This window comes from Myotis daubentonii, chromosome 8 (genome assembly GCF_963259705.1).
Source record: "Myotis daubentonii chromosome 8, mMyoDau2.1, whole genome shotgun sequence".
Classification (NCBI taxonomy): domain Eukaryota; kingdom Metazoa; phylum Chordata; class Mammalia; order Chiroptera; family Vespertilionidae; genus Myotis; species Myotis daubentonii.
Window position 1 is genome coordinate 90998360 of NC_081847.1, and position 21900 is coordinate 91020259.

The 21900-nt window shown below is 42.1% G+C and overlaps 1 protein-coding gene and 1 long non-coding RNA gene across 2 annotated transcripts in view; one reads left to right on the forward strand and one right to left on the reverse strand.

Moving 5' to 3' along the window:
• The window catches only part of LOC132240056 (uncharacterized), a 397852-nt gene that overhangs the window by 136910 nt on the left and 239042 nt on the right, over nucleotides 1-21900 (forward strand). The gene's annotated exons all lie outside the window — the stretch shown is intronic.
• DSG4 (desmoglein 4) overlaps nucleotides 1-21900 on the reverse strand; it is a 37554-nt gene that overhangs the window by 5857 nt on the left and 9797 nt on the right. Inside the window, exons 2-14 of the mRNA XM_059707482.1 lie at nucleotides 21504-21539; nucleotides 19514-19645; nucleotides 17241-17396; nucleotides 16757-16901; nucleotides 15877-16043; nucleotides 15471-15605; nucleotides 14455-14640; nucleotides 10291-10562; nucleotides 8676-8815; nucleotides 6284-6511; nucleotides 3243-3548; nucleotides 2186-2325; nucleotides 1987-2050 (exon numbers count right to left, since the gene is read on the reverse strand). Coding sequence (XP_059563465.1) covers nucleotides 1987-2050; nucleotides 2186-2325; nucleotides 3243-3548; nucleotides 6284-6511; nucleotides 8676-8815; nucleotides 10291-10562; nucleotides 14455-14640; nucleotides 15471-15605; nucleotides 15877-16043; nucleotides 16757-16901; nucleotides 17241-17396; nucleotides 19514-19645; nucleotides 21504-21539 — 2107 coding nt within the window. The remainder of the gene's footprint in view (nucleotides 1-1986; nucleotides 2051-2185; nucleotides 2326-3242; nucleotides 3549-6283; nucleotides 6512-8675; nucleotides 8816-10290; nucleotides 10563-14454; nucleotides 14641-15470; nucleotides 15606-15876; nucleotides 16044-16756; nucleotides 16902-17240; nucleotides 17397-19513; nucleotides 19646-21503; nucleotides 21540-21900) is intronic.

A 21900-nucleotide genomic window follows, 5' to 3' on the forward strand; every position in this document is an offset into this window, starting at 1 on the left:
TTGGCTAATCAGGGCAACATGCAAATTAACTGCCAACAAAGATGGCGGTTAACCGCCAACAAAGATGGCAGTTAATTTGCATATGTAGGCACAATGATGGGAGGCGAAAGGGGAAGGACAGTGATTGGAAACCCAGGCAGCAGGCAAGAGCCGGGTGGCAGGGCAAAGGCGGCCCTGGGGGCTGCCTTTGCCCACCCCCCAGCCGGTGATTGGAGAAGCCAGAGGGGGGCCAGGGAAGAGGCAGGCACCAGCGTCTGCCTCTTCCCTGCCCCCCCACCCCCCGGCCATGGATCAGCGGCCGGAGAAGCCGGAGGGGGGTCAGGGAAGAGGCCGGCGGCTGTGGTCAGTGTTCGGAGAAGTACCTGTATTTTTTTTTTCAAAGTACCTGTATTTTTAATAATTTCTTGACATGGTAAAAGAATTTTACATTATGATCCAAGGGTGGTGGGGTGAGGAGAACGAGCAGCAGAACAATCCAACAAACAAAAAGGGAAACAGAAATGCACGGTGGAAGGGATTTGAAGGGTGGGTAGGGACATTGCCCAACTAAAATGCAATTGGTTTGTTACTGAGTACAATTCATGGGAAGACAGCATCCTGACTCCTTCTCTATACAGCATATTGGGAGTAAAAATGATGCATCCAGGTGGAAATATGATTAGGGGTTGGAAGACAGACAGGAAAAGAAGAAATCAGAAATAGACACTGAGAGAGTCACTGGCTGGCTGGCTGCAAATACTGACTCTCCAGTAGTGATAGAATAAAAAAATGGGGGATATCTCTGGAAGATCCAAGAGATAGGGGGCAACTATGGTTTTGACTTGCCCAGCAGATTTCCACATACACACGTGTACATGCCTATGTTTGCATGCACACACATATACACATAACTGACTGCCCTCCCTGGAAGCACAGAAGAAGAAGAAGCTTCCAGAAGAAGAAGCCACCCACCTTTGGTCCAGGCGCCAGCACCTGCGGCTGGCTGCGGCCCAGGAGACAGACAAGCTACCTGCCCAAGGTCCCAGGCTGCAGCCACCGGGAGAAGCTGCCAGCCCTGTGGTCCAGGGCGCCAGCGCCTGTGGCCAGGGAAATAGGTTCCCTCTTCTACTGCAGTCATTACTTCAATATTCCCCTTCTGAATTTCTCTCCTGTGCTGCAACCCAACTCCACTTTTCATCGGGAGGATACGGGACAGAGAGAGCAGTGTTAAAAGCTTACATTTCTAAGCCGGTAAGGTTGGTACTGAAACATATAAATGGAAAACTAGAGTCCTTAAGGTAACAAAGGCTACAAAGGACAGGGACAGTGCGTGACCTATTACATCCAGCAATCCATATGGGGACTGAAAACTTTGCAATAATGACAATTAGTGAAGATATGAATCAACTAAAATAGTTGGCAGGGACAATTCTTCCATCTTTGAAAATATCTACATCAAATCTGTTTAAATAGATTTCCATCTGCATAATATAAAACATTCTGACAAGACCACCACCACCACCAATGTGGTCAGTGTTGTGCTGATAAATGTTTAATAACTGAGGGACCTCCCCCTCCCCCGAGTGCACAAATTTTTGTGCACCGGGCTACTAGTGTGTGTGTGTATACACACACACACACACACACACACACACACACACACGCACTCTTCACAGCAACACTTTGAAGGAGGTGCTCTCATAAATTGAATTTCAGTGATGAGAAAAGTGAGGCCCAGAGAGGTTGAGTGTTTTGTCCAGGAACTTATTACTGCTAAGATGCAGAGCTGGGAATCACACCCATGCATTCTGGCTCCAAAATTGACCATTTAAAATGCTACCCTACACCTCACTGCCTGCAGTTTAAGATAGAAAAACGAAGTGGTCACTTCTCATATACTGTCATATGAGGGGATCAACAGATATGCTGTTTTTATAAAGGTAATTACACATGAGGTTTATCTGGCTTAGTAATTTTGCAAATTTTAAAATTGTGGCGTCCCCTTACCGGAGGAATCCATACGATCCTGCGTGTTAGAAGCGGTTATTGGTACACATATATTTGACACATCCTGAAAAGAAAAAATATATTTTAAAAGGAATGTTTTATGTTAAATATTTAAAATGGACATCTTTCTATTTTCATGGGCTGTGTAACGATCAAGACGTGCTCGGTTTCCATGGAAACGCCGTGTGCTTGTACTCACCCTGTCCTCAGGATGGGCCCCTTCTATTCTCCAGGACTGGATCACTCCTTCTCCGCCCTCGGGCACCGGGGCAAACCTGGTCCCCAGGCCCTCTGGCTGCCTTCGCTTGCAGCAGCATATGAGCAGCAAGAGCGGCGACACTGCCAGGAACGTGAAAGGCAGAGTCAGCAGGTGGCTCAGCGTAGGGAGTCACAAGTGCTTCATTTTGCAGGAAATGTGGCATTATATTTAGAACCAGAGGATGGAGACAAATGTAAGAGCATCATTTCCCCCTAAGAGATCGAGAGTACACATCCATGTTTATAAATACAAACCCGCCAACTCACATAGACTGTTAGAGCTGGAACGGAGGGAGGTTAGACCAGGTAGTCTGGGCCCTTTCCTGGCAGATTAGGAAAGCAAGTCTTTCCTCTCGTCCGAGATTTCTGAACTGGGTGGTAGCAGATTTAGGATTCAAATCAAATGTTAGGATTCCTAGTTCCCCATAAATGCATGCACATTTATAGATGTGTATTTATTCACAAGTAGTCATCTGTGCATGTGTATGCATTTATAAGCCTATCTATATGTAACTGTGGATTAACATTTGAGTAAATACATATTAACCTCCCTGGTCATGTGTGTACATTCAGGTCCCTGGATACGTGCATGTGTATACACACACCATCCTCTTTCTAAGAAAATCCCCAGCTTGTTAGGAAGTGGTTCAGTCACTTCCACCAGGAAGACTTGCCCACCCTTCCCCTTGGACTTAACTGCTCCTGCCGCTCTGCTCTGGAAGCCTCTGCTGCAGTTCTCACTGGAAGGCTTACTCTATGCCATGCTATGTTATACTTAGACTTGCACGTGTTCCCCATCTTTGGGACCCTCACTAAGTCTAGACCTCTTTAGTTACCGTTATTGAACACGTACATGCCCTCACCAGCTCCTTTGTTTAGTTCCGGATTTTCACAAAAATTGCCATAGATAATAAAGGGAAATGACCAAATGAACGCAAGCCTGGTTCCATTCTTATCTGGGAGAACTATTGTGAAGAGGGGTTTACGCCAGTACTTACAGAGCAGTAGTAGGAGGCCCAGAGCAATCATGCCAATCCCTGCTGGTCCCAGGCCAACATTTGAACCCTCAATGCGGTCGCCAGGGACAGGCCCATATATGTCGCTGGTAACTGAGCTGCCATCCCCGGTGTAGATGCCCGGAGTGCTGGAGTGCAAGCACGTTTGGCTGATGTCACAGTCGCAGGCCTCTATCTTCACCGTCTGCGGCAGTTCACACTCCCGGTTGAAGCTGTCCTTCACCAGGACTGGGATTTGGTAAGCTCCCGCTGACAGCGACTGCCCCGCCGTCAGGAGGGCAGAGGTAGCTGCAAGGGAGGAGAGGAAAGAAGAAGAAATTAAATCACTTGCTGGTGACCCTTCCTAATACTTATGCCTGACTTAGGGCCTGATCCCTTAGTCATAGAGCTCCCTCTACTTACTAAGAAACAAAACAAAGAAACACTTATAATGAATTTTTAAGACTTTTCCTGCTGGATTGTTATCTGTACAAAGACAACAATACTTGGCCCATAATATGAACGCAATAGATATTTGTCCAATGAAGGAAGAGTATTGAGCTGAGAGGAAATATTGGAAGTCTTCAATTAAGGATTACAATTTACAAATATCCTCCCTAAAACTGTTGTTTATCTCTTATTCAGAATCATTGCCCTTTCATTTAAAATTATCCCAGTAACTATTGTTTTTCTAATTCTTTGTGCTATTATTGCTTATTGATTTTCTATAGAAACTATTGCTTAAATATTGATTGAAATTTATTTATCAACCCAAGGCAGTTTGAAGATGATTAATTTACACCTAACACATGAATAGTAATTGATTAATTCATGGCACTCAATAATAATAATAATTATTGCTTATTACTTTCAATTAGCTATATGATACAACACCTAGTTGTACCAAAATTTAGCCTGGGCATAAAGTAAGACCTTTATAAAGCTGTGAAATAGTGGCATGTTAGGTGAAAACTTATCTGTTCTTCGACACCAACATTGAAACGGGGCTCTGGGAATATTATCTCTAGTGTCATATATAAACTAGAGGCCTGGTGCATGGAATTCGTGCACTTGGGGGGTTCCTCAGTCGGGCCTGATCCTTCTCGCAGTCCAGGAACCCTTGGGGGATGTCTGACTGATGGCTTAGGCCCGCTCCCTGCTTCTGGTTGAGCGGCGCTCCCCCTGTGGGGAGCGCACAGATCACCATGGGCAGCTCTTGTGTTGAGCATTTGCTTCCTGCTGGTCTGTGCACATCATAGAGACCAGTTGTTTTGCAGTTCGGTCAATTTGCATATTAGCCTTTTATTATATAGGATATATGTGTGTGTGTGTGTGTGTGTGTGTGTGTGTGTGTGTGTGTGTATATAACTGGCAAATCTATAATGTCATTGAATATCATTACCAATCTTGATGTTGAACATTCTTATATTTTTTACTCATAGTGTTTAGGATCTGAATGACGAAAATGTGGCTAGAAATTATTGTTTAAGAATGGACTATTGGACTTTATAGGGAAAGGTGAATTCAGAGTTGTCTTAATTTTAATAGAATTGCTTTAATATGCTTAGCTTTCTAAAAGATTATAGTGGTTTTGTGGAGATGAGCAAAAAGGTTTTATGGGGAAAACATTTCTTTCTTTGGCTAAGTCCCTAGTGGGGGCATTTTCCCCAGCATTAGTTTATGGTTTCTTTTTCCTGTGGATGGAGAAGCTTGGTGACCTCAGAAAGGGGGAGTGTTTGCTCTCACCTTGGGTGTTTGCTCATATGACCTCCACACTCCCACCCCCCACCCCTGCCTCCAAAGTCTTTCCTATTTTACCACGTGACTGTGAGATTAGGGAGCCAGCTTAGCCCAAATGAGGCCCTCTCTGAGCATTTCACTTTCTAATTGACATTTAACATTTCAGGGAAAAGAACCTAAAGTATATTAAATATTATGTTGCCTGAAATTTACTCTTCATTTTAATCATTGCTTTCATTTTTATATAGCAGAAATACTAACACACATACATTCTGGGATATTTATACTTTACATACTTCAGTTGATGCACTCCTTTGTATCTAAATGCTTCATATAATTCTAATTTTAATGCTGCTTAGCACTACATCTTAATATGTACCAGACTTTGCCTAACCATCTAATATTGCACAATTGGATTTAAATTTTTATTCTTACAAATAAGTCTGAGCTCATAGCTCTTTATAGAAACAACTAGAGGCCCAGTGCACGAATTTGTGCAGTGGGGTCCCTTGTCCTGGCCTGCGGGATTCAGCCGAAACCAGTTCTCCAACATCCCCTGAGGGGTCCCAGATTGCAAGAGGGTGCAGGCCAGGCCGAGGGAACCCACCAGTGCATGATCGGGGCCAGGGAGAGACGCGAGAGGGCTCCAGGGCATGTCTGGCTCATCTTGCTCAGTCCTGAACGGCCAGATCCCAGCAGCAAGTTAACCTACTGGTTGGAGCCTCTGCCCCCTGCTGGTCAGTGCACGTCATAGTGGGTGATTAAGCAGCCTTAGCATATCATTAGCATATTATGCTTTGATTGGTTGAATGGACTACCGAACAACCGGACACTTAGCATATTAGGCTTTTATAATTTAGGATTTCTTTGACCTAATATGCTTCTAAGTGAGTAGAAAATGTGTAGATGTAAATCTATGGCATACCTGAGTTTCAGAGACATTTAAGTGACTTACCTGAAATAATTTAGGCTCGGGAATTGTGACATCTGGCGAGTTTGTCAAGAGTTCTGTTTATTTCAAACTGATAAAATGTTTGTGTATCACCCCATCTATATAAAATAATGGCTAACCTGATCTTTACATACTACTATTTGTAAATGCAACATTGATAAAACATTTTTACTTTTATTTCAGTTCAGCATTTTCCCAAATAGCATAAATGTGCATATTAAATTTTTTCATTTAATATGAATATGGTGAGAATTATGGAAACAGAGATAGAAAATATGACATGGCTTGACTAATTACTGATAATTGTTTTTGCTTTTGGTCTTTAAAGTGAGCAAGTTTGCATTCCACTTACCATTTACTGGTTTGATATCCCATAAGTTAGCTGTCCCTGGTGGCTGATCAACAACACAGAAGGTAAAGGGATACCCGTAAGAATGATGGTTAATGTCTCTTGCGGATATAAGGATGGATGGAGAGGCGGTGCAGATGGCATTACTTTCAGCAACAATGACTGGACAGTAGTCACTGACATCAGGAACTTCAATGCAGATGGTTCCCGTAGCCGTTTTCCCAGAGCCATCTGGAAGGGCAAAGCATCATGGGTGTTGGGATGAGTGGTGTCAGGGAGAAATTTCTTTCTCACATCCCCTGGCAATGCCACAGCACATAGGAGCGGTGTGAGGGACTCCTGAGATGGAGCGTGATGGGTTCCTGCCTACGTCATGGCCCGGAAGCCACCTGGCCTCTGCTCACAACCCTCCAGCCACTCTGCCTTCTTCCCATTTTTTTGGACTAGTTTCCTTCTAACTCAAGACTCCTTGGCATCCTAGTCACCCTTCCTAAAATGCTTTCACCTCCATCTTACTCTGCCAACTCCTCTGCACCCTAAGATGCAAAATGAAATGTCCTTCCTGGAGGTTTGCTGCTGTCGATTCCCACCCTGTCCCCGTAACCAAGACAGCTCTGAGCCTCCATTTCAGGATGCTTATTGACTCCTGGGTTGTTGAAATAACCACAATTGAAATGAAATAACTACTTGTCTATATTTTTTCTTTCCATTTTGTTTAATTCCACCCATTAGATGCTATTTCTCTTGGAGAAGGTACTTCAGAAAACAAATATAAAAATATTTCATTTTTCCCCCCTAACCTCTTTGGAATAAATTTTAGGTTAGTATAGTTTATCAAAAAGGGCAAGGTGCCAGGAAATAGTAGGCTGGGTTTTAGTTCACTTTTCTACTTTTATGTTCTGTTACAATGAATAAAGAATTATTTTGTTTTTAACTTGTGAAGGGTCTTAGTTTTATCATTTGTAAACTAGAACATTATCATCTCGGGTATTTTACCAGCTCATTTTTGGAGAAGTTAACTTCTCTTAAAGATGATTTTGTGTGCCTAAGTGGAGAGCCATCTGGTTAACCACAGAATAACAGACTAGAAGGCTATCCGTACCCTACATGGTTTTGTGCAGTAGGTTCTTAATTCCTGTTTCAGCTTGGACTTTCCAGGCTTAGGCTCTCATTAGAGAGCCATCGGTCATCCCACAGCTGGTTGTCCGTGTCCTTCTCTGGCCTCCAGGGCTTTCTCAGGGCCGTTGGATGTGGCAACCCACAGCTCAAGTTATTGCTGACAGTGTTTGCTCCGGTGTCCTTTGCTACAAAAAGAGCTGGGCCCCTCATCTTTGAGCAGCCTTATCTGAATCCCTAGGAGGCCTCTGTGCCAGGGCATACACTCTGCTTATGAATAAACGATGGCCCTGTGTGTAGTCTTTTGTCCATAAATTTTTGTTAGTGTTTTTCTCTTTCTTTATTCACTTGAAATGACTAATTTTCATCCTAGTTTTTGAAGACTTTCACATATGACCAATGGACGACCTTAGGCTCTGATCAGCATGCTGAGTCCATGTCAGAAGAGGCCTTCTAGAATTCTGATAATAAATGAGGCGATGTTGTTTCTGTAACTGTCCCAGATGTGAAACGCGACACTCACATGAAGACCAGAATGTATGCGTTGTAATTGCTTGGGCATTACCATGGTTTCTTTTATAATCTTACGTTGCCCATTTATCTCTCTCTTTGTTTACTTTTGTAAAGCTCAGATATAAACTTAGTGCAAACCTGCAGTATCTGTCTTCTGATAGGAATGTATCTGGGACTTCTGGTTTCCTCCCTTGCTGGTTACTGACCTTTTGTGTTTTGTGATGCAGTGGTTGGTTTCCTAGGCTGTACTCCTGGGAATCATTAACTATTGATAAACAAATGTCTGTTGCTACTCACCTAGAGGAAGGCGTAATAGATTTTCCCATGTGAAAAGCAGCTCAGGGACAAGTTAATTCAGTTCATCTGTGCTGAGGACTTCTTGTTTGGATCTTATACAGTGGGGCCTTGACTGATGAGTTTAATTCTTTCCCAGACCGAGCTCCTTAAGGAGCTCGTTGACTCAAATTACTCTGTCAACTCAAAGCAAAAAATCTGCAAGAGACAGCTCGTATCTCAAAAAACTCGTTAGTTGGGACACTCGTAAGTCAAGGCCCCACTGTATTTGCAATAGCCTTGCGCTTCTTGGCTCTTAACATCTTACTTGGGCAACATGTCTAACAAGTGGCACTCACGCAGGCCTCCCCTCCAGGTGGCTCAGCGGCAGTGACTGCAGTCGGGCACCGCCTTCCTGCAGCTCGTCCCCAGTGAGCTTTGGGCACATCTTGCCCACTTGTAACATTCAAAGCATTGAATATAAATTTCTTACCATCTATAGCCAGGATCTCTGCTGTGTATATCCCATTGGTAATATATTTTGACTTCTTATCAAATTCCCTAGAAAATTGTATCTCGCCAGTCCTCGAGTCAACTTTTAACCAGCTGCCAGCATCATGACCTATGATATACCTGTTTTTAAGGAAATAAGTTCATCATTTGCTTATATGAAAGTTAGTAAGTTTAGTCACACCCAATGCATTAAAATTATATATGGTGTTTGCTGCTTTACAGTAACAATTGATTTGGATTATAAAATGTATCTATGCCAATAAAATTCTAACATTGAACATATTAATGCACAGAGTTTTAAAATTTCATAATTTTTACTCCTCTACTTCTTTATATAATTGTTCATAAAATGTATAAGTCTGTTTCAGGTTTGTTTATTAAATCATAGCAATATCAAGGAAATATCCTTTATTCATTCACATGGATGTATCAGTTGCTCCTCAGTTTTAAGGTATATTGGTTTCAGAGCACTTCATTGTTGGCCTTTCAGAGGTTGTAGTATCATTTAATTCATTAGTGTATATGGGTTTTGTGACTTATAATTGATTCAAAGTGCTTGGGCGAAGATCTTTTGTCTACACCAGGCACAATTTTAAGTTCCCATGGCCGTTATCTGACATCCCCTTTTCCTCTATCCCAGCCGTGGGCAAACTACAGCCCGCGGGCCGGATTCGGCCCATTTGAAATGAATAAAACTAAAAAAAAAAAAAAAGACCGTACCCTTTTATGTAATGATGGTTACTTTGAATTTATATTAGTTCACACAAACACTCCATCCATGCTTTTGTTCTGGCCCTCCGGTCCAGTTTAAGAACCCATTGTGGCCCTCGAGTCAAAAAGTTTGCCCACCCCTGCATACTGACAGACTCCATAAGTGTTGATGTCTTTTAATTTGTTAGCTGATTAAATAATCAAAATTGTTCCAATCAAAGCAATTTCTAAGTCAACAGATTGTTCACTCAAAAAATATTGGGTGTAAGAAGGGAGAAAAGAAAAGGATATAAAGAATATTTATATATTTCACTATAGTTATTTTCCAGACTATCTTATATAGGTCTAACTCATGTATAATATATATATACCTCGTGCCCCTAATTCCTACTTTTCTGTTTTCTAATTCTGACTCTCTACATTATTTTAGCTTCAATACTATCCTTCTTTAGAAGGTTAAGTAGAAGGTTGAAATTAGCCCCAAAGTTATAGATAACACAGGTTAAAAAAAAACAAAACAAGCGGTGACTCATCTTTTATGATGTCTTACTGTTTACGATATGGCTTAGTCAGCCCAGGTCCAGGGTGGTACCACTGGCCATAAACGATCAAAGAGACAGAGTAACTGAAGGTGATTCTTTGATCTTACAAATGCTCCCTGGACACAATTACTCTTACACCCAGTTGGAGCCCTTACAGCCTGTAAAACATGATTAACATTCTAAGAACATGCCAGTGCCACAATAGTGTTCTATAGCAGGTGAACAGGCAAAGCAAAACTCCAAAAAATAATTCAAGCCCCACACACTGGCACATGCTCCACGAATCAGCACTGGGTAGAACCACGCGTTGCCGCTCTAACACAAGCAAAGGGTTTGCAGTACCTGACGTTCGTGGCAGGATTCCCTGTGTCCAAATCTACAGCCGTGTATGTGCCAAGAACATAATTCAGTAAGGAATCTCCTCTTACTCCTTCTTGCACACTGAAAGTCATGGAGTTTGGATCAAATGTGGGTCCTTCTCGCACGTTAATGACCTGAATTCTCACAGGGGTTGAATGCATTCGGAATCGAGAGGCAACTGAGTGGTGAAATTCAGCTTGGTTTTTGACTCCAATGCTAAGATGAATATTAGGCATTTGTTCATAATCCAGCATCTGAAATGATAGAAATTAAAAACTCTGACACAGCAAAAGATTTATTTTGACAGAATAAGAAACCATGGTAAGGACACAACTACACCAGCATAAAGTCCAGGAGTTATGCAATTCTGATTGTGAATTGATAAAATTTTATTTATTATGGCATGAGGTGTATTTCAGACATGTGATCCCCTTTATCTTTTAGATAATGAGGTGTATAGGTCATTTAGGCCTGTGAATTTAAATTGGACTCAAATCTGGAGTTTTGAACTTCATATATGAAAACCCTGGAATGAAAAATGATCTTTTTTTTCCACATGAGGTATTTATGACAAATTAAAAATAAAATTAGAATGAAATAAAGAATGTCCATAACTGTTAACTGAATACACAGGCCCCAGTTTCCTATGTACCATTCACACCTGAGCATTTCTGAAAGTATAATGAACAGATTAAAAGAGCCAATATTAATATTTTTTTTTGTTAAAATTCTAGTTGAGTAGCAATTCCTCTCAAAGTCGAAGTGAATGCATATGTACACACATATATATATTTGTATTGTGTGTTAGTATTTCAATACATATTTATCAGTAAATAGCAAAAGAAAGTTATTGACAGAAATTTTATTTTTATTTATTTATTTATTTATTTTTTTAAAATATATTTTATTGACTTTCCACAGAGAGGAAGGGAGAGAGACAGAGAGCCAGAAACATCGATGAGAGAGAAACATCGATCAGCTGCCTCCTGCACATCTCCCACTGGGGATGTGCCCGCAACCCAGGTACACGCCCCTGACCGGAATCGAACCTGGGACCCTTCAGTCCGCAGGCCAGCGCTCCATCCACTGAGCCAAACCGGCCTCGGCAGAAATTTTAAATTTTCGTTTTGTCTTTTAAAACTACAAGTTCCTTGAGAATGAAGATCATGTCCCATTCACTTTCATATCTGTAGCACATAACAATTCTCAATAAATTGGAGTTGAACTAAATCATTTATAATTCCCTCACACTGAGGAAAAGATTATAGAAAGCTCAGTCAAAAGCCTTGAGTGAGAGTGGCTTGAGTAAAGGTCATTAGTGACAGCATTCCAAATGCCAAATCCTAGGGGAATTACACATACATGATCTAAGCACACAGTTCTTCCGGCTATGTGCTAACACACACATTAAGGGGTTTCACTCCATATTAACTAGCCTTGTCATATTATTTCGATGTCTTCAAGCATATTTTTCTGCTCTCTTTAAGAGACTTGGGAAGTTATGCAGGGGAAAAAATAGATATTAATAGATATTTTGTCTACACAGCATCTAACACTACCTTAATCAATTTTCATAAATTGAATCCAATATATATTTTTAAAATATATTTTATTGATTTTTTTACAGAGAGGAAGGGAGTGAGATAGTTAGAAACATCGATGAGAGAGAAACATCGATCAGCTGCCTCCTGCACATCTCCTACTGGGGATGTGCCCGCAACCCAGGTACATGCCCTTGACCGGAATCGAACCTGGGACCTTTCAGTCCGCAAGCCAACGCTCTATCCACTGAGCCAAATCGGTTTCGGCTGAATCCAATATTTTTATTTTTCAATAAACTAAGTATGTCTTTAAAACACTTTGGCTCTCACAGAAGACAATTATATAAGTCATAGATGGTCATTGCATGAATTACTCTTTTTTTGTGTTCATTAGAATGACAAGCATAAACCGTAAAGGTTTTTTCCATAATTTTGATGACCACTTTATTTTTATTTATTTATTTATTTATTTATTTATTTATTTATTTATTTATTTATTTTATTGCTTAAAGTAATACAAAGGGTATTACATATGTGTCCCATTTCCCCCCCCCCCCCCCCGCCCTAGACAGTCCCCTAGCCTCCCCTATCACCCAGTGTCTTATGTCCATTGGTTATGCTTATATGCATGCATACAAGTCCTTTGGTTGATCTCTTACCTCCCTACCTCCTGTCCCCCAACCCTCCCCGGCCTCCCCGCTGCAGTTTGACAATCTGTTTGAGGCAGCTCTGCCTCTGTATCTATTATTGTTCAAAAGTTTATAATGGTCTCTATTATCCATGAATGAGTGAGATCATGTGGTATTTCTCCTTCATTGACTGGCTTATTTCACTTAGCATAATACTCTCCAGTTCCATCCATGCCATTGCAAATGGTAAGAGTTCCTTCCTTTTTAGAGCAGCATAGTATTCCATCGTGTAGATGTACCACAGTTTTCTAATCCATTCATCTACTGATGGGCACTTAGGCTGTTTCCAGATCTTAGCTATGGTGAATTGTGCTGCTATGAACATAGGGGTGCATATATCCTTTTTGATTGGTGTTTCTGGTTTCTTGGGATATATTCCTAGAAGTGGGATCACAGAATTTTGATGACCACTTTATAAATTTGTGCACCACATGATTTCCATGCTAATGGTTGTGTTTCGTGGTAAAGTAGTAATGTTTTAATTGCTCCAGACAATTTAAAAAAACAGAGAAAGACTCAATATGTAAACGATATTTTTGTATTTCAAGGAGTCTAAATGGCTGATAAAAGTCTCACAGGAATAGAGAAAAGCAGTGACAACATTGAATGATCACCAGGGGTCAAACTAAGTGTGTGTGCGCGTCTGTCTGTATGTATGCTCATAGCTGGAAGTCCTGTCTATGTTGTTAGCAGTAATTGTGTTTGAGAAATTAATCTCCTTTGTTACATCGATGCTAATTTGAATCTTATTAGTTTGTAGTTTTGTTTCTAATTTGTACCTTCAGGTTATATTGCCGCCCATTCAGTAAAAATGGAAAGTAGTTCGAGAAAAGCTAATCCATAGGAAAAAGCCAAGCCCTGTAGGTTGGTTTTCAAGTTTCTCACAGACCGGCTCCCACTCAGCATCTCCATTCCTGAATCTCATTGCTTCTCTCGCGGATACTCTGCACGGCTCCACAGAGGTGCTCACATGCCCTGCATGTGCATTACATGTTCTTCCCTGTATGTGTGCTCACTTCATTTCCCACCTGAGCAGGCTCAGTTAGAAGGTCCTGCTTAACTTATTCCCTATATGGAATATTTTCAGACAGATCTAGCTCAAAGGCATTCCCCCCTCTGATCTCAGTAATTCTCTCAGCTTTCACCCAGTTAGCAATTGATTATGTTTTATATGACATCTGTACTACTATTATTATGTTTTTTATAATATACTAGAGGCCCAGTGCATGAAATTTGTGTATGGGTAGGGTTCCCTAGCGGCTGCTGGCTGCTGGCCGGGGCCTCCCTTCCCCAGGCTGCCTGTCGCCACCGCCAGCTGGGGTGGGGCCGGTCAGGGAGAGGGGTGCAGGCAGTTGGCTGGCTTGCCCCGCCCGCTGGTTGAACTCCCGGTCGAGGGGACAATTTGTATATTAGGCTTTTATTATATAGGATTTTTATTGATTTCAGAGAGGAAGTGAGAGGGAGAGAGAGAAACATCAATGATAAGAGAATCATTGATGGGCTGCCTCCTACACACTCCCTATTAGGGATTGAACCCACAATCTGGGCATGTGCCCTAAATGGGAATTGAACCATGACCTCCCAGTTCATAGGTTGACACTCAACAGCTGAGCCATGCCAGCTGGGGTATTTATTATGTTTTTAACTCTCATATTATTTTCTAACATGGGGGTCCTTGTCTTGACTTCTCAACTACACATTGGACACTGTGAGAACAAAATAGCCTTATTTTTCTTGGTAATAAATAATGTGTTGCTTGGCTGGCAGTCTCAGTAAGGAAGGAAGCTTACTTAGGACGCTTGTTCACAGACACAGTATTCAAGGCTGTGGGTGGGTTGCTTTTTGTAGGCGGATCCTGTCTCTGAGAGTATTTTAAAACAACTTTAAAAGAAAAGGTTGCAGATCTCATACTGTACCTTGACGACTCTCAAAATGCCTTCATTGGTTCGTGGGTCTGTTTGAATCTCAAACCAATTCCCATCATTCCCGGAGAGAATTACATATTTTGCCAGCCAATTATCCGTGCCTTCCTCATCAAGATCAATGGCTTTTAACCGCATCAGTTCCGAATTCAAACAGTTCTCCTCAATGCTTGCTGAGTACTGAGTGACACAGACCAATTTTGTAATCAGTGAATTTTCAAAAGAGGAAAGTTAGCTTCAAATCCTGAATTATCATTTACAATACTAACAACAAACTGTGTCAGAGATTTCTGCGTCATTATTAAATGACATATATTCAACAAGAAATCTAAGAGTAAAGTGATTTTCATGTGCTATATGTAAAACTAGGGCCAGACTGCATTGTTTCATTTTCCTTGTTTATTTTTCATTTTCCATACCTTCCTCCTTTTCTATAAAAGGCCAGATAATAAATATATTAGGCTCTGTAGGCCTGAGATTAGTGCTGTAACTACTCATTTTTGCTGCTGTAGCATTAGAACAGCCACAGACAACATGTAAAGGAATAAGTACCACTGTGGTCCAATAGAAAAAATATTTTTTACCAAAACAAGTGGCAAGCAGATTTGGCTCTGCTGATTTTGATTTTATGCTTCTTTCTGCCTAAGTCTGAAAGTGGAAGTTGAGAATGTTTGGGACTCTGTTAGAATTGATTCAGTAAATCATCAGGCATATACAATCCATCAACATTGTTATAGGATTCCCAGAATGATATTAATAAATTTCTACACTTCTTCAAATGGAATATATGGAGGATATTGGTCTATTGTTTTCACAGAGGAGATCATTATGGAATAGTGTGACTCAAAGGCAAATACCCCAAATTAAGATTCATTATTATACATAAAAAAATGTCGAGGTTTATATAGTAAAGCTGAGTACATCCATACGTGTAAAAGAACCACAACTAGTGGGAAAGTAAATTGATGATTGCCATTTATGTAAAAGGGATGATAAGAGAAACAGCTTACGGAAGTTCTCTCCAAGGTGGGGAAATTATCGTTGACATCTAAGACCTGGATCCTACAGGCACACTCAGAGGAGAGTCCATCTGCAGCTCCGTCTCGGTCCGAGCCCCGCACGAGGAGGTTGTACATGCTGTGCTCCTTGATTAAGATGAAAAAGAGTGGTAAGACTTAGGTCTTCATTTGAATAAAACCCAACACATTCTCATGTCATTATTCCCCTGTTCTTTTATAATTTTATATAATATTTTAATATAATTTTTCTTCTATATAATTTTCATTTAAAATAATGGTTGGCTTCTTTTTCCTTCCCTCCTTTACATTGGACGATGGGCATACATGCATTATTTCATCTCCGTATTTTCAAAACTGTATCCTTTATTTCTTCGCATTCATTCCCGGAAGGCTTTACCTCTCTGTCGAGGAAGCTGGACATGGTGCGGACCTCGCCGGTGTACCTGTTCAGGATGAACATTGGTGCACCTGCTGGCTCCTGAGAGATGATCTTGTAGGCGATTTTAGAGTTCAGGTGATTGTCTTCATCTGCATCAGTGGCACTTAACTTCACTACCAGTGTGTCTAGAAATGAAGATGGAGATGGAGAGTGTTGGGGACTCTGTTAAAATCAATTTGGTAAATCAGCAGGCAAAGGAAGAAAGAATGGTTGGCCTTCTCCTGCTGGCTCTCTCTTCTAGTTATCCATGAGCATGGACAGGGTGGGGCAAAAGTGGGTTTACAGTTGTTTGTATAGACAGTCATATAATCTCTCTATATAAAAACATTGTGACCTGTCGACCATTTGACCCGTTGACCACTTGACTGGTTGACCAGTCGCTGTGATGCTCACTGGCCACCAGGGAGCAGACGCTCAATGTAGAGCTTCCCCCCCTGGTCAGTGCGCTCTCACAGCGGGAGTGCTGCTCAGCTGACTGGGATGAGTGGGGCTGGGATGGGCTGGAGCAGCTCCTCCACAGATCCCCACAGGTTACGCTGAGGGACCCCACTGGTACACGAATCCGTGCACTGGGCCTCTAGTAACTAATAACTAATTATATAGGAATAAATTGTGTTTCACGTACTCACACCTATGAACCTACTTTTGCCCACCCTGTCTTACTATAACTTTAGCTACACCATTAATGACAAAAATCATAGTGATTTGCTTCTTAAAACACTTTATAAAGTACTTGCACTCCTAAAATGCTTTAAATTACTTATATTTCAATCTCCTAAAGCTTTGTCCAAGAGGAATAGAAGTGGCACAATGCAGAGAAGGAGATTGGTCTACTCACTCGCATCGCTGTTTTCTTCAATGCTGCCTGTGTACACATTTTGTGTGAAGACTGGAGGGTTGTCATTTATGTCCATAACTTTGACTCTAAGCTCAAGAGGCCTTTCTAAGTCTTCACCCCGTGCATTCAGAGCCCGGCAATAGATCTGTGGAAAGTTGGAAAAAACCTGTCTTTCTCCACCAAAGGAAATTCAGTTACGTGCTTGAAAATATATAAGGAAACGTGCAGAGAAACAATTTTCTCAGTCAATTGAGACTACTTTTACAGTCTAGTAATTCAAATATTGTCAAGACATTTGATCATGTGCTTATATAATACACCAGAGAATTCTGAACCATAATCTATTTTCATACTCTTCCTACCTCCTCAAGCCCTCTATTCAGTTTCATTCTGTGTTTTATCAGAAGTAGGCATTCCTGGGATGAAATTTTTTTAAGGCATGAAAAATAATACGTGTAAATCAAGGCACACTGCTGTGACTTACCAGGAAAAGTGGAGTTATCTCTCTGTCCACCACGGAGGTGATGTTAATTTCCCCCGTCTGAGGATTAATGGCGAACACTCCGTATGGTGGCCGATCAATGCCTACCCCAGAGATGCGGTATGTAATCTTCTGGCTCACTTCGCAGTCTGATCGGATCTATGAGAAAGCAGCGAGGATTTAGGGCGGATATGAACTTCACAGGGTGGTGGAACGAGGAGGGGAAAGGCTCTGCAGCCAGATAGGTCTTATATTGAAACCCGGCACCATGACAAAGGCCTGTGTGACCTTGGAAAATGCACTTAATTTTGTCAAGTACTGGTTTGTAATGGGATAATACAACTTATGTCCCAGGCTTGTTGTGGGGATTGTATGAGGTAACATGTATACTCCCCACCCCATGACTGACATAGGGCACACCCTCGTCTGATGCTAGATTTGTTATTATTAATGTTACGTTGTTCATGTCTATGATTTGTTTTGCACATAGAGAAAGTGTTTAACAGAAGAACTCAGAATCTTTACTATTTTGTAAGAAGACTGTGTTGTATTAATATGTACTCTGGCCGAAACCGGTTTGGCTCAATGGATAGAGCGTCAGCCTGTGGACGGAGGGGTCCCAGGTTCGATTCCGGTCAAGGGCATGTGCCTGGGTTGTGGGCACATCCCCAGTGGGAGATGTGCAGGAGGCAGCTGTTTCTCTCTCATTGATGTTTCTGGTTCTCTATCTCTCTCCCTTCCTCTCTGTAAAAAATCAATAAAATATATTAAAAAAAATATGTACTCTGCTTAGACTTGGATTTGAGATTCAATCAAAATGGTAGATCATTTGAATTAAGAAAATCAGAAGAGAAATACAGTGTTTAGAGATATTGGCGATAATTTTGTAAATCAAAACCTACCATATCACTCACTTGCCAAACAGAGTTTATGACACATATTCTGCTATCTAGATTATGTTTTCATAGGTTTACATCTATGGCTCATAAATTTAAACAAAGGTAGTTTAAAATTTGAAATCTAACCTATATACAAAAGATGAGTAAAATACTAAGACTTGTTACCCAAATATCCACAATTAAATAAAGACAGCTAGAAATGCAAGTTGGATGAGCTCCACTCTAGTCCAAAGATCTTATTTATATAAGCGAAAATCCAGGAAATCCCTCAAATGCAAATATAAAGGAAAGACTATACAATACCAGCGGGGTAATATAAAGCTGTAAATGTGAGTTGAATGGGAACCATATCAATTTAAAAGCTTTCCAAAACTTTGAAAACATCTGAGAGAGAATGAATCTCTTTTCTTGAGCTGAGATTATATCTGTAATATCACTGCTGCTGCTTCCTGTAGTTGATGTAAAGCCTTACGGAAGGAGTTCTGATAAACCACTACCCTTGATTGCAATAGAGGCCCGAGGCCAAGAGGCCTAGAAAGAGCTAGCGAAGCTGTTCATGCGGATCCGGCCCTTCATGGATCAACTTCTGACACAGTCTTCCTCAACACTCCTTCCTTATTGAGAGCCACTCTTTGAAAGAGCGTTTAGGCTCCCCGAGCTTCTGGATCTAGTGAGACTGTCGGCTGGTCAGGAGAATGTTGGTGTATGCAGGCATGTCCTAGAGCGGGCGGGTGAGGAGAAGCAGACATGTGTATGCAGATGTGTCTTAGAGCGGGCGGGTGAGAAGAGGCAGACCTGTGTATGCAGGCATGTCCTAGAGCGGGCGGGTGAGGAGAAGCAGACATGTGTATGCAGGCATGTCCTAGAGCGGGCAGGTGAGGAAGCAGACCTGTGTATGCAGGCATGTCCTAGAGCGGGCGGGTGAGGAGAAGCAGACATGTGTATGCAGGCATGTCCTAGAGCGGGCGGGTGAGGAGAAGCAGACATGTGTATGCAGGCATGTCCTAGAGCGGGCGGGTGAGGAGAAGCAGACATGTGTATGCAGATGTGTCCTAGAGCGGGCAGGTGAGGAGAAGCAGACATGTGTATGCAGATGTGTCCTAGAGCGGGCGGGTGAGGAGAAGCAGCAGATGGACGGACAGAGCCCAGTGGTGCTGGAGACCCAGGTCTCTCCCCAATCCCTCAGGCGCCTCTGCTCTGTAGCAGCTCCCAGAATGTGAGAGGCAAAGGGGGGCCTCCGCAGCCCAGGCAGGAGATGACCCCCCCCGGCCCCCCTGCCGGTGGAGCAGTGAAGCCTGCAGGGCCTGGGCTGCTGAGGCTGCCCGCCCTCCAGGGCCTGCGGTGTGGGCGCAGGGCGACCCGTGATGCACCCCTTACCCTGGCGATGGGGTTCCGTTTGGAGTTGTCCTCTCCTTCTCGACATGCTGCCGCGAACTTGATCCATTCGCGCTTCTGTCTCCTGACAGTTTGCCACTTGGTCGTGCCCTTTTCCACGTCCAGTTCTTTCACCTGCAGCGGAAGCAGGGCATTGCAGCGTCAGGGCAGTTTTCCTTCGCAAGGACACCTGCTCAGCACGGTAAGGAGCACCCAGAAGAAGCCACAGCATTGAATTTGAGGAACAAAAAGTGTTTTTACCACCTTACCCCTCTAGGTGGGTGGAGCTTGGGCAGCCTCAGCAGCTACTTCTCTCTGGAATCGTCTCACTGCTAACTGTATGATTCTATGAAACTCATTTTGTTGGCTAAGTGTGGAGCTCGTAATGTTCTACTGGATAATAGGTGATGTGGTCTTTCTTCTTTCAATCTGTCCACTGATTAGCAGACATTGGTCCACAGCATCCATGGAAACATCTGGATTATGCCACAAGGTCCTTGATATTTGGCCTGGTCAGTCCAAAAGCATTCCTGGGGGGGGGGGTCTAAGCTGACCCATCTACCTTCCCCCACGCGCCAGTGCCAGCTGGGCTACCAAGGCAAGAGGGTTATTATGGGCAATGCAGCCACAACACAGTAAATGGACTAATAAAATATCGTCATACTTTATGTATTAATCCTATAAACCAACAGCATAAATAAGTGTTAGGGGCTGTTGGAACCCAGGAGTGTTTCCTAAGCTGGACAGGACTGCATATCGAGGTCCGGTTGGCATGGACCATGTATGCTCAGTGACGTTCTGGGTAGGACCACATTGTAAGGACCACGTGGTGTGGACAGATGTGTCAGTGGCTATGGTGGGCAGGACCAAGTGTTTCAGTAGGTGGGGACCTTGCCCACCTCACCCTCCATGGAGCTCTGACCAGGCTGTCTGGTCTCCAGAGGTGAGTGCATCCCTGGGACGTTGTGATGGTGAGTGTACTTGACTCAAGAGAGGACGGGTGCTGCTTTTCTGTTGGTAAGGACGCCACTCTGGCTATGTATCCAGATAGACTGTTGCAGATCAGAAGAATGTTTCAACTGAAATGACGGTAACCACCATAATCCCATGGACACCTTTATGGATTCTCAGTGCTGTCTGTGTGTTTTCATAATCTCTGCTTACTGTGTGTTTTTATAGACTTAATTGCTGTTGTTGGAGGGTGTTTAAGAGTTTTATACTATTAAAGACTTCAGCAATGTTACTACATGCATGAACATTTTTGTGTACATGTGTAAACATGCACACACACACATATTTTTGTAACTCTTTGTGTACTCGTTGAGACATAGATAATTGTATGTTTGTTTTAGCTAAGGCTTCATTTAATTACCACTTTGCGGGGAGGAGCTGCTCCATGTGAATGGAGCTCATACTTTCAGGAACCAAAGCATTTACATTTTTCTCCATTTTGATGCAACTTCCTAAAATGTACCACCTATTGTCTATTTTGTCAACAAAGATCACACAGTGATCATATTTTCTCCCGTTATTTGATATTATCAGGTTGAAAATGTGACCGCTATAATAAAGTCCTCCCAGAGGAAATAGCTTTACTTTCCCAGTCCCACTCTAAATGGTCCTGGGTTCTGTGGTTTTATTTAGTTGTGGTTACAGATATTTTTGCTTTTGTATTTTTTCCTCATTGATTAACCATGCCATTATGCTGATGTAATTGTCTAAAACTCCTCTTCCCATTCTAACGTGTTACTTTACTTTTTTTGCTTTGCCTTAGGTTGGGAAACATAAATAAGCTACTAGTAAAGTTTGATAAGCAGGAGTTACTATGACGCTGACCTGTCACAAACCTTGCCTAAAGCATGGATATTTAAAATTATGGCTTTCAAATATCGCTGTTTTCAAATATTCTGATTTTTGATATATTATGCATTACATGACTCAGTTTCTCTTTCCATTCTAAATTGAGTAGGTAGTTTTAATAGTTATACATTACCTCAACAATAAATTCACTGTTTACTTCCAACACCACCTGTTATAGAAGATACAGCATTAGCATAAATTTGCATAGTTTAAAGGAAGTCAAGTCATGAAATTATTGACAGTGTTCTCTGATTAATTCATTTCTTAAACACACATTTTGCTAGTGATATGGAATAAACATGGGTAACACAATATTAATAGTACAGGTTTTCCCCCACAGAGGCTTTTAAACTTTTAAGGAAGCAAACACATAACTATAGGAAAGTTAGTGTATGTGCTTCAGCAGGGGCACCCAGGGGCTCAGTGGAAGGAAAAGCAGACAACTCAGGTTACCCGGTGAGTTTCAGGAAGGCCGCAGAGGAGAGTGGGGATGTGAAAGGGGTCTGCAGGATGAAGCTACTCTGGTAAGA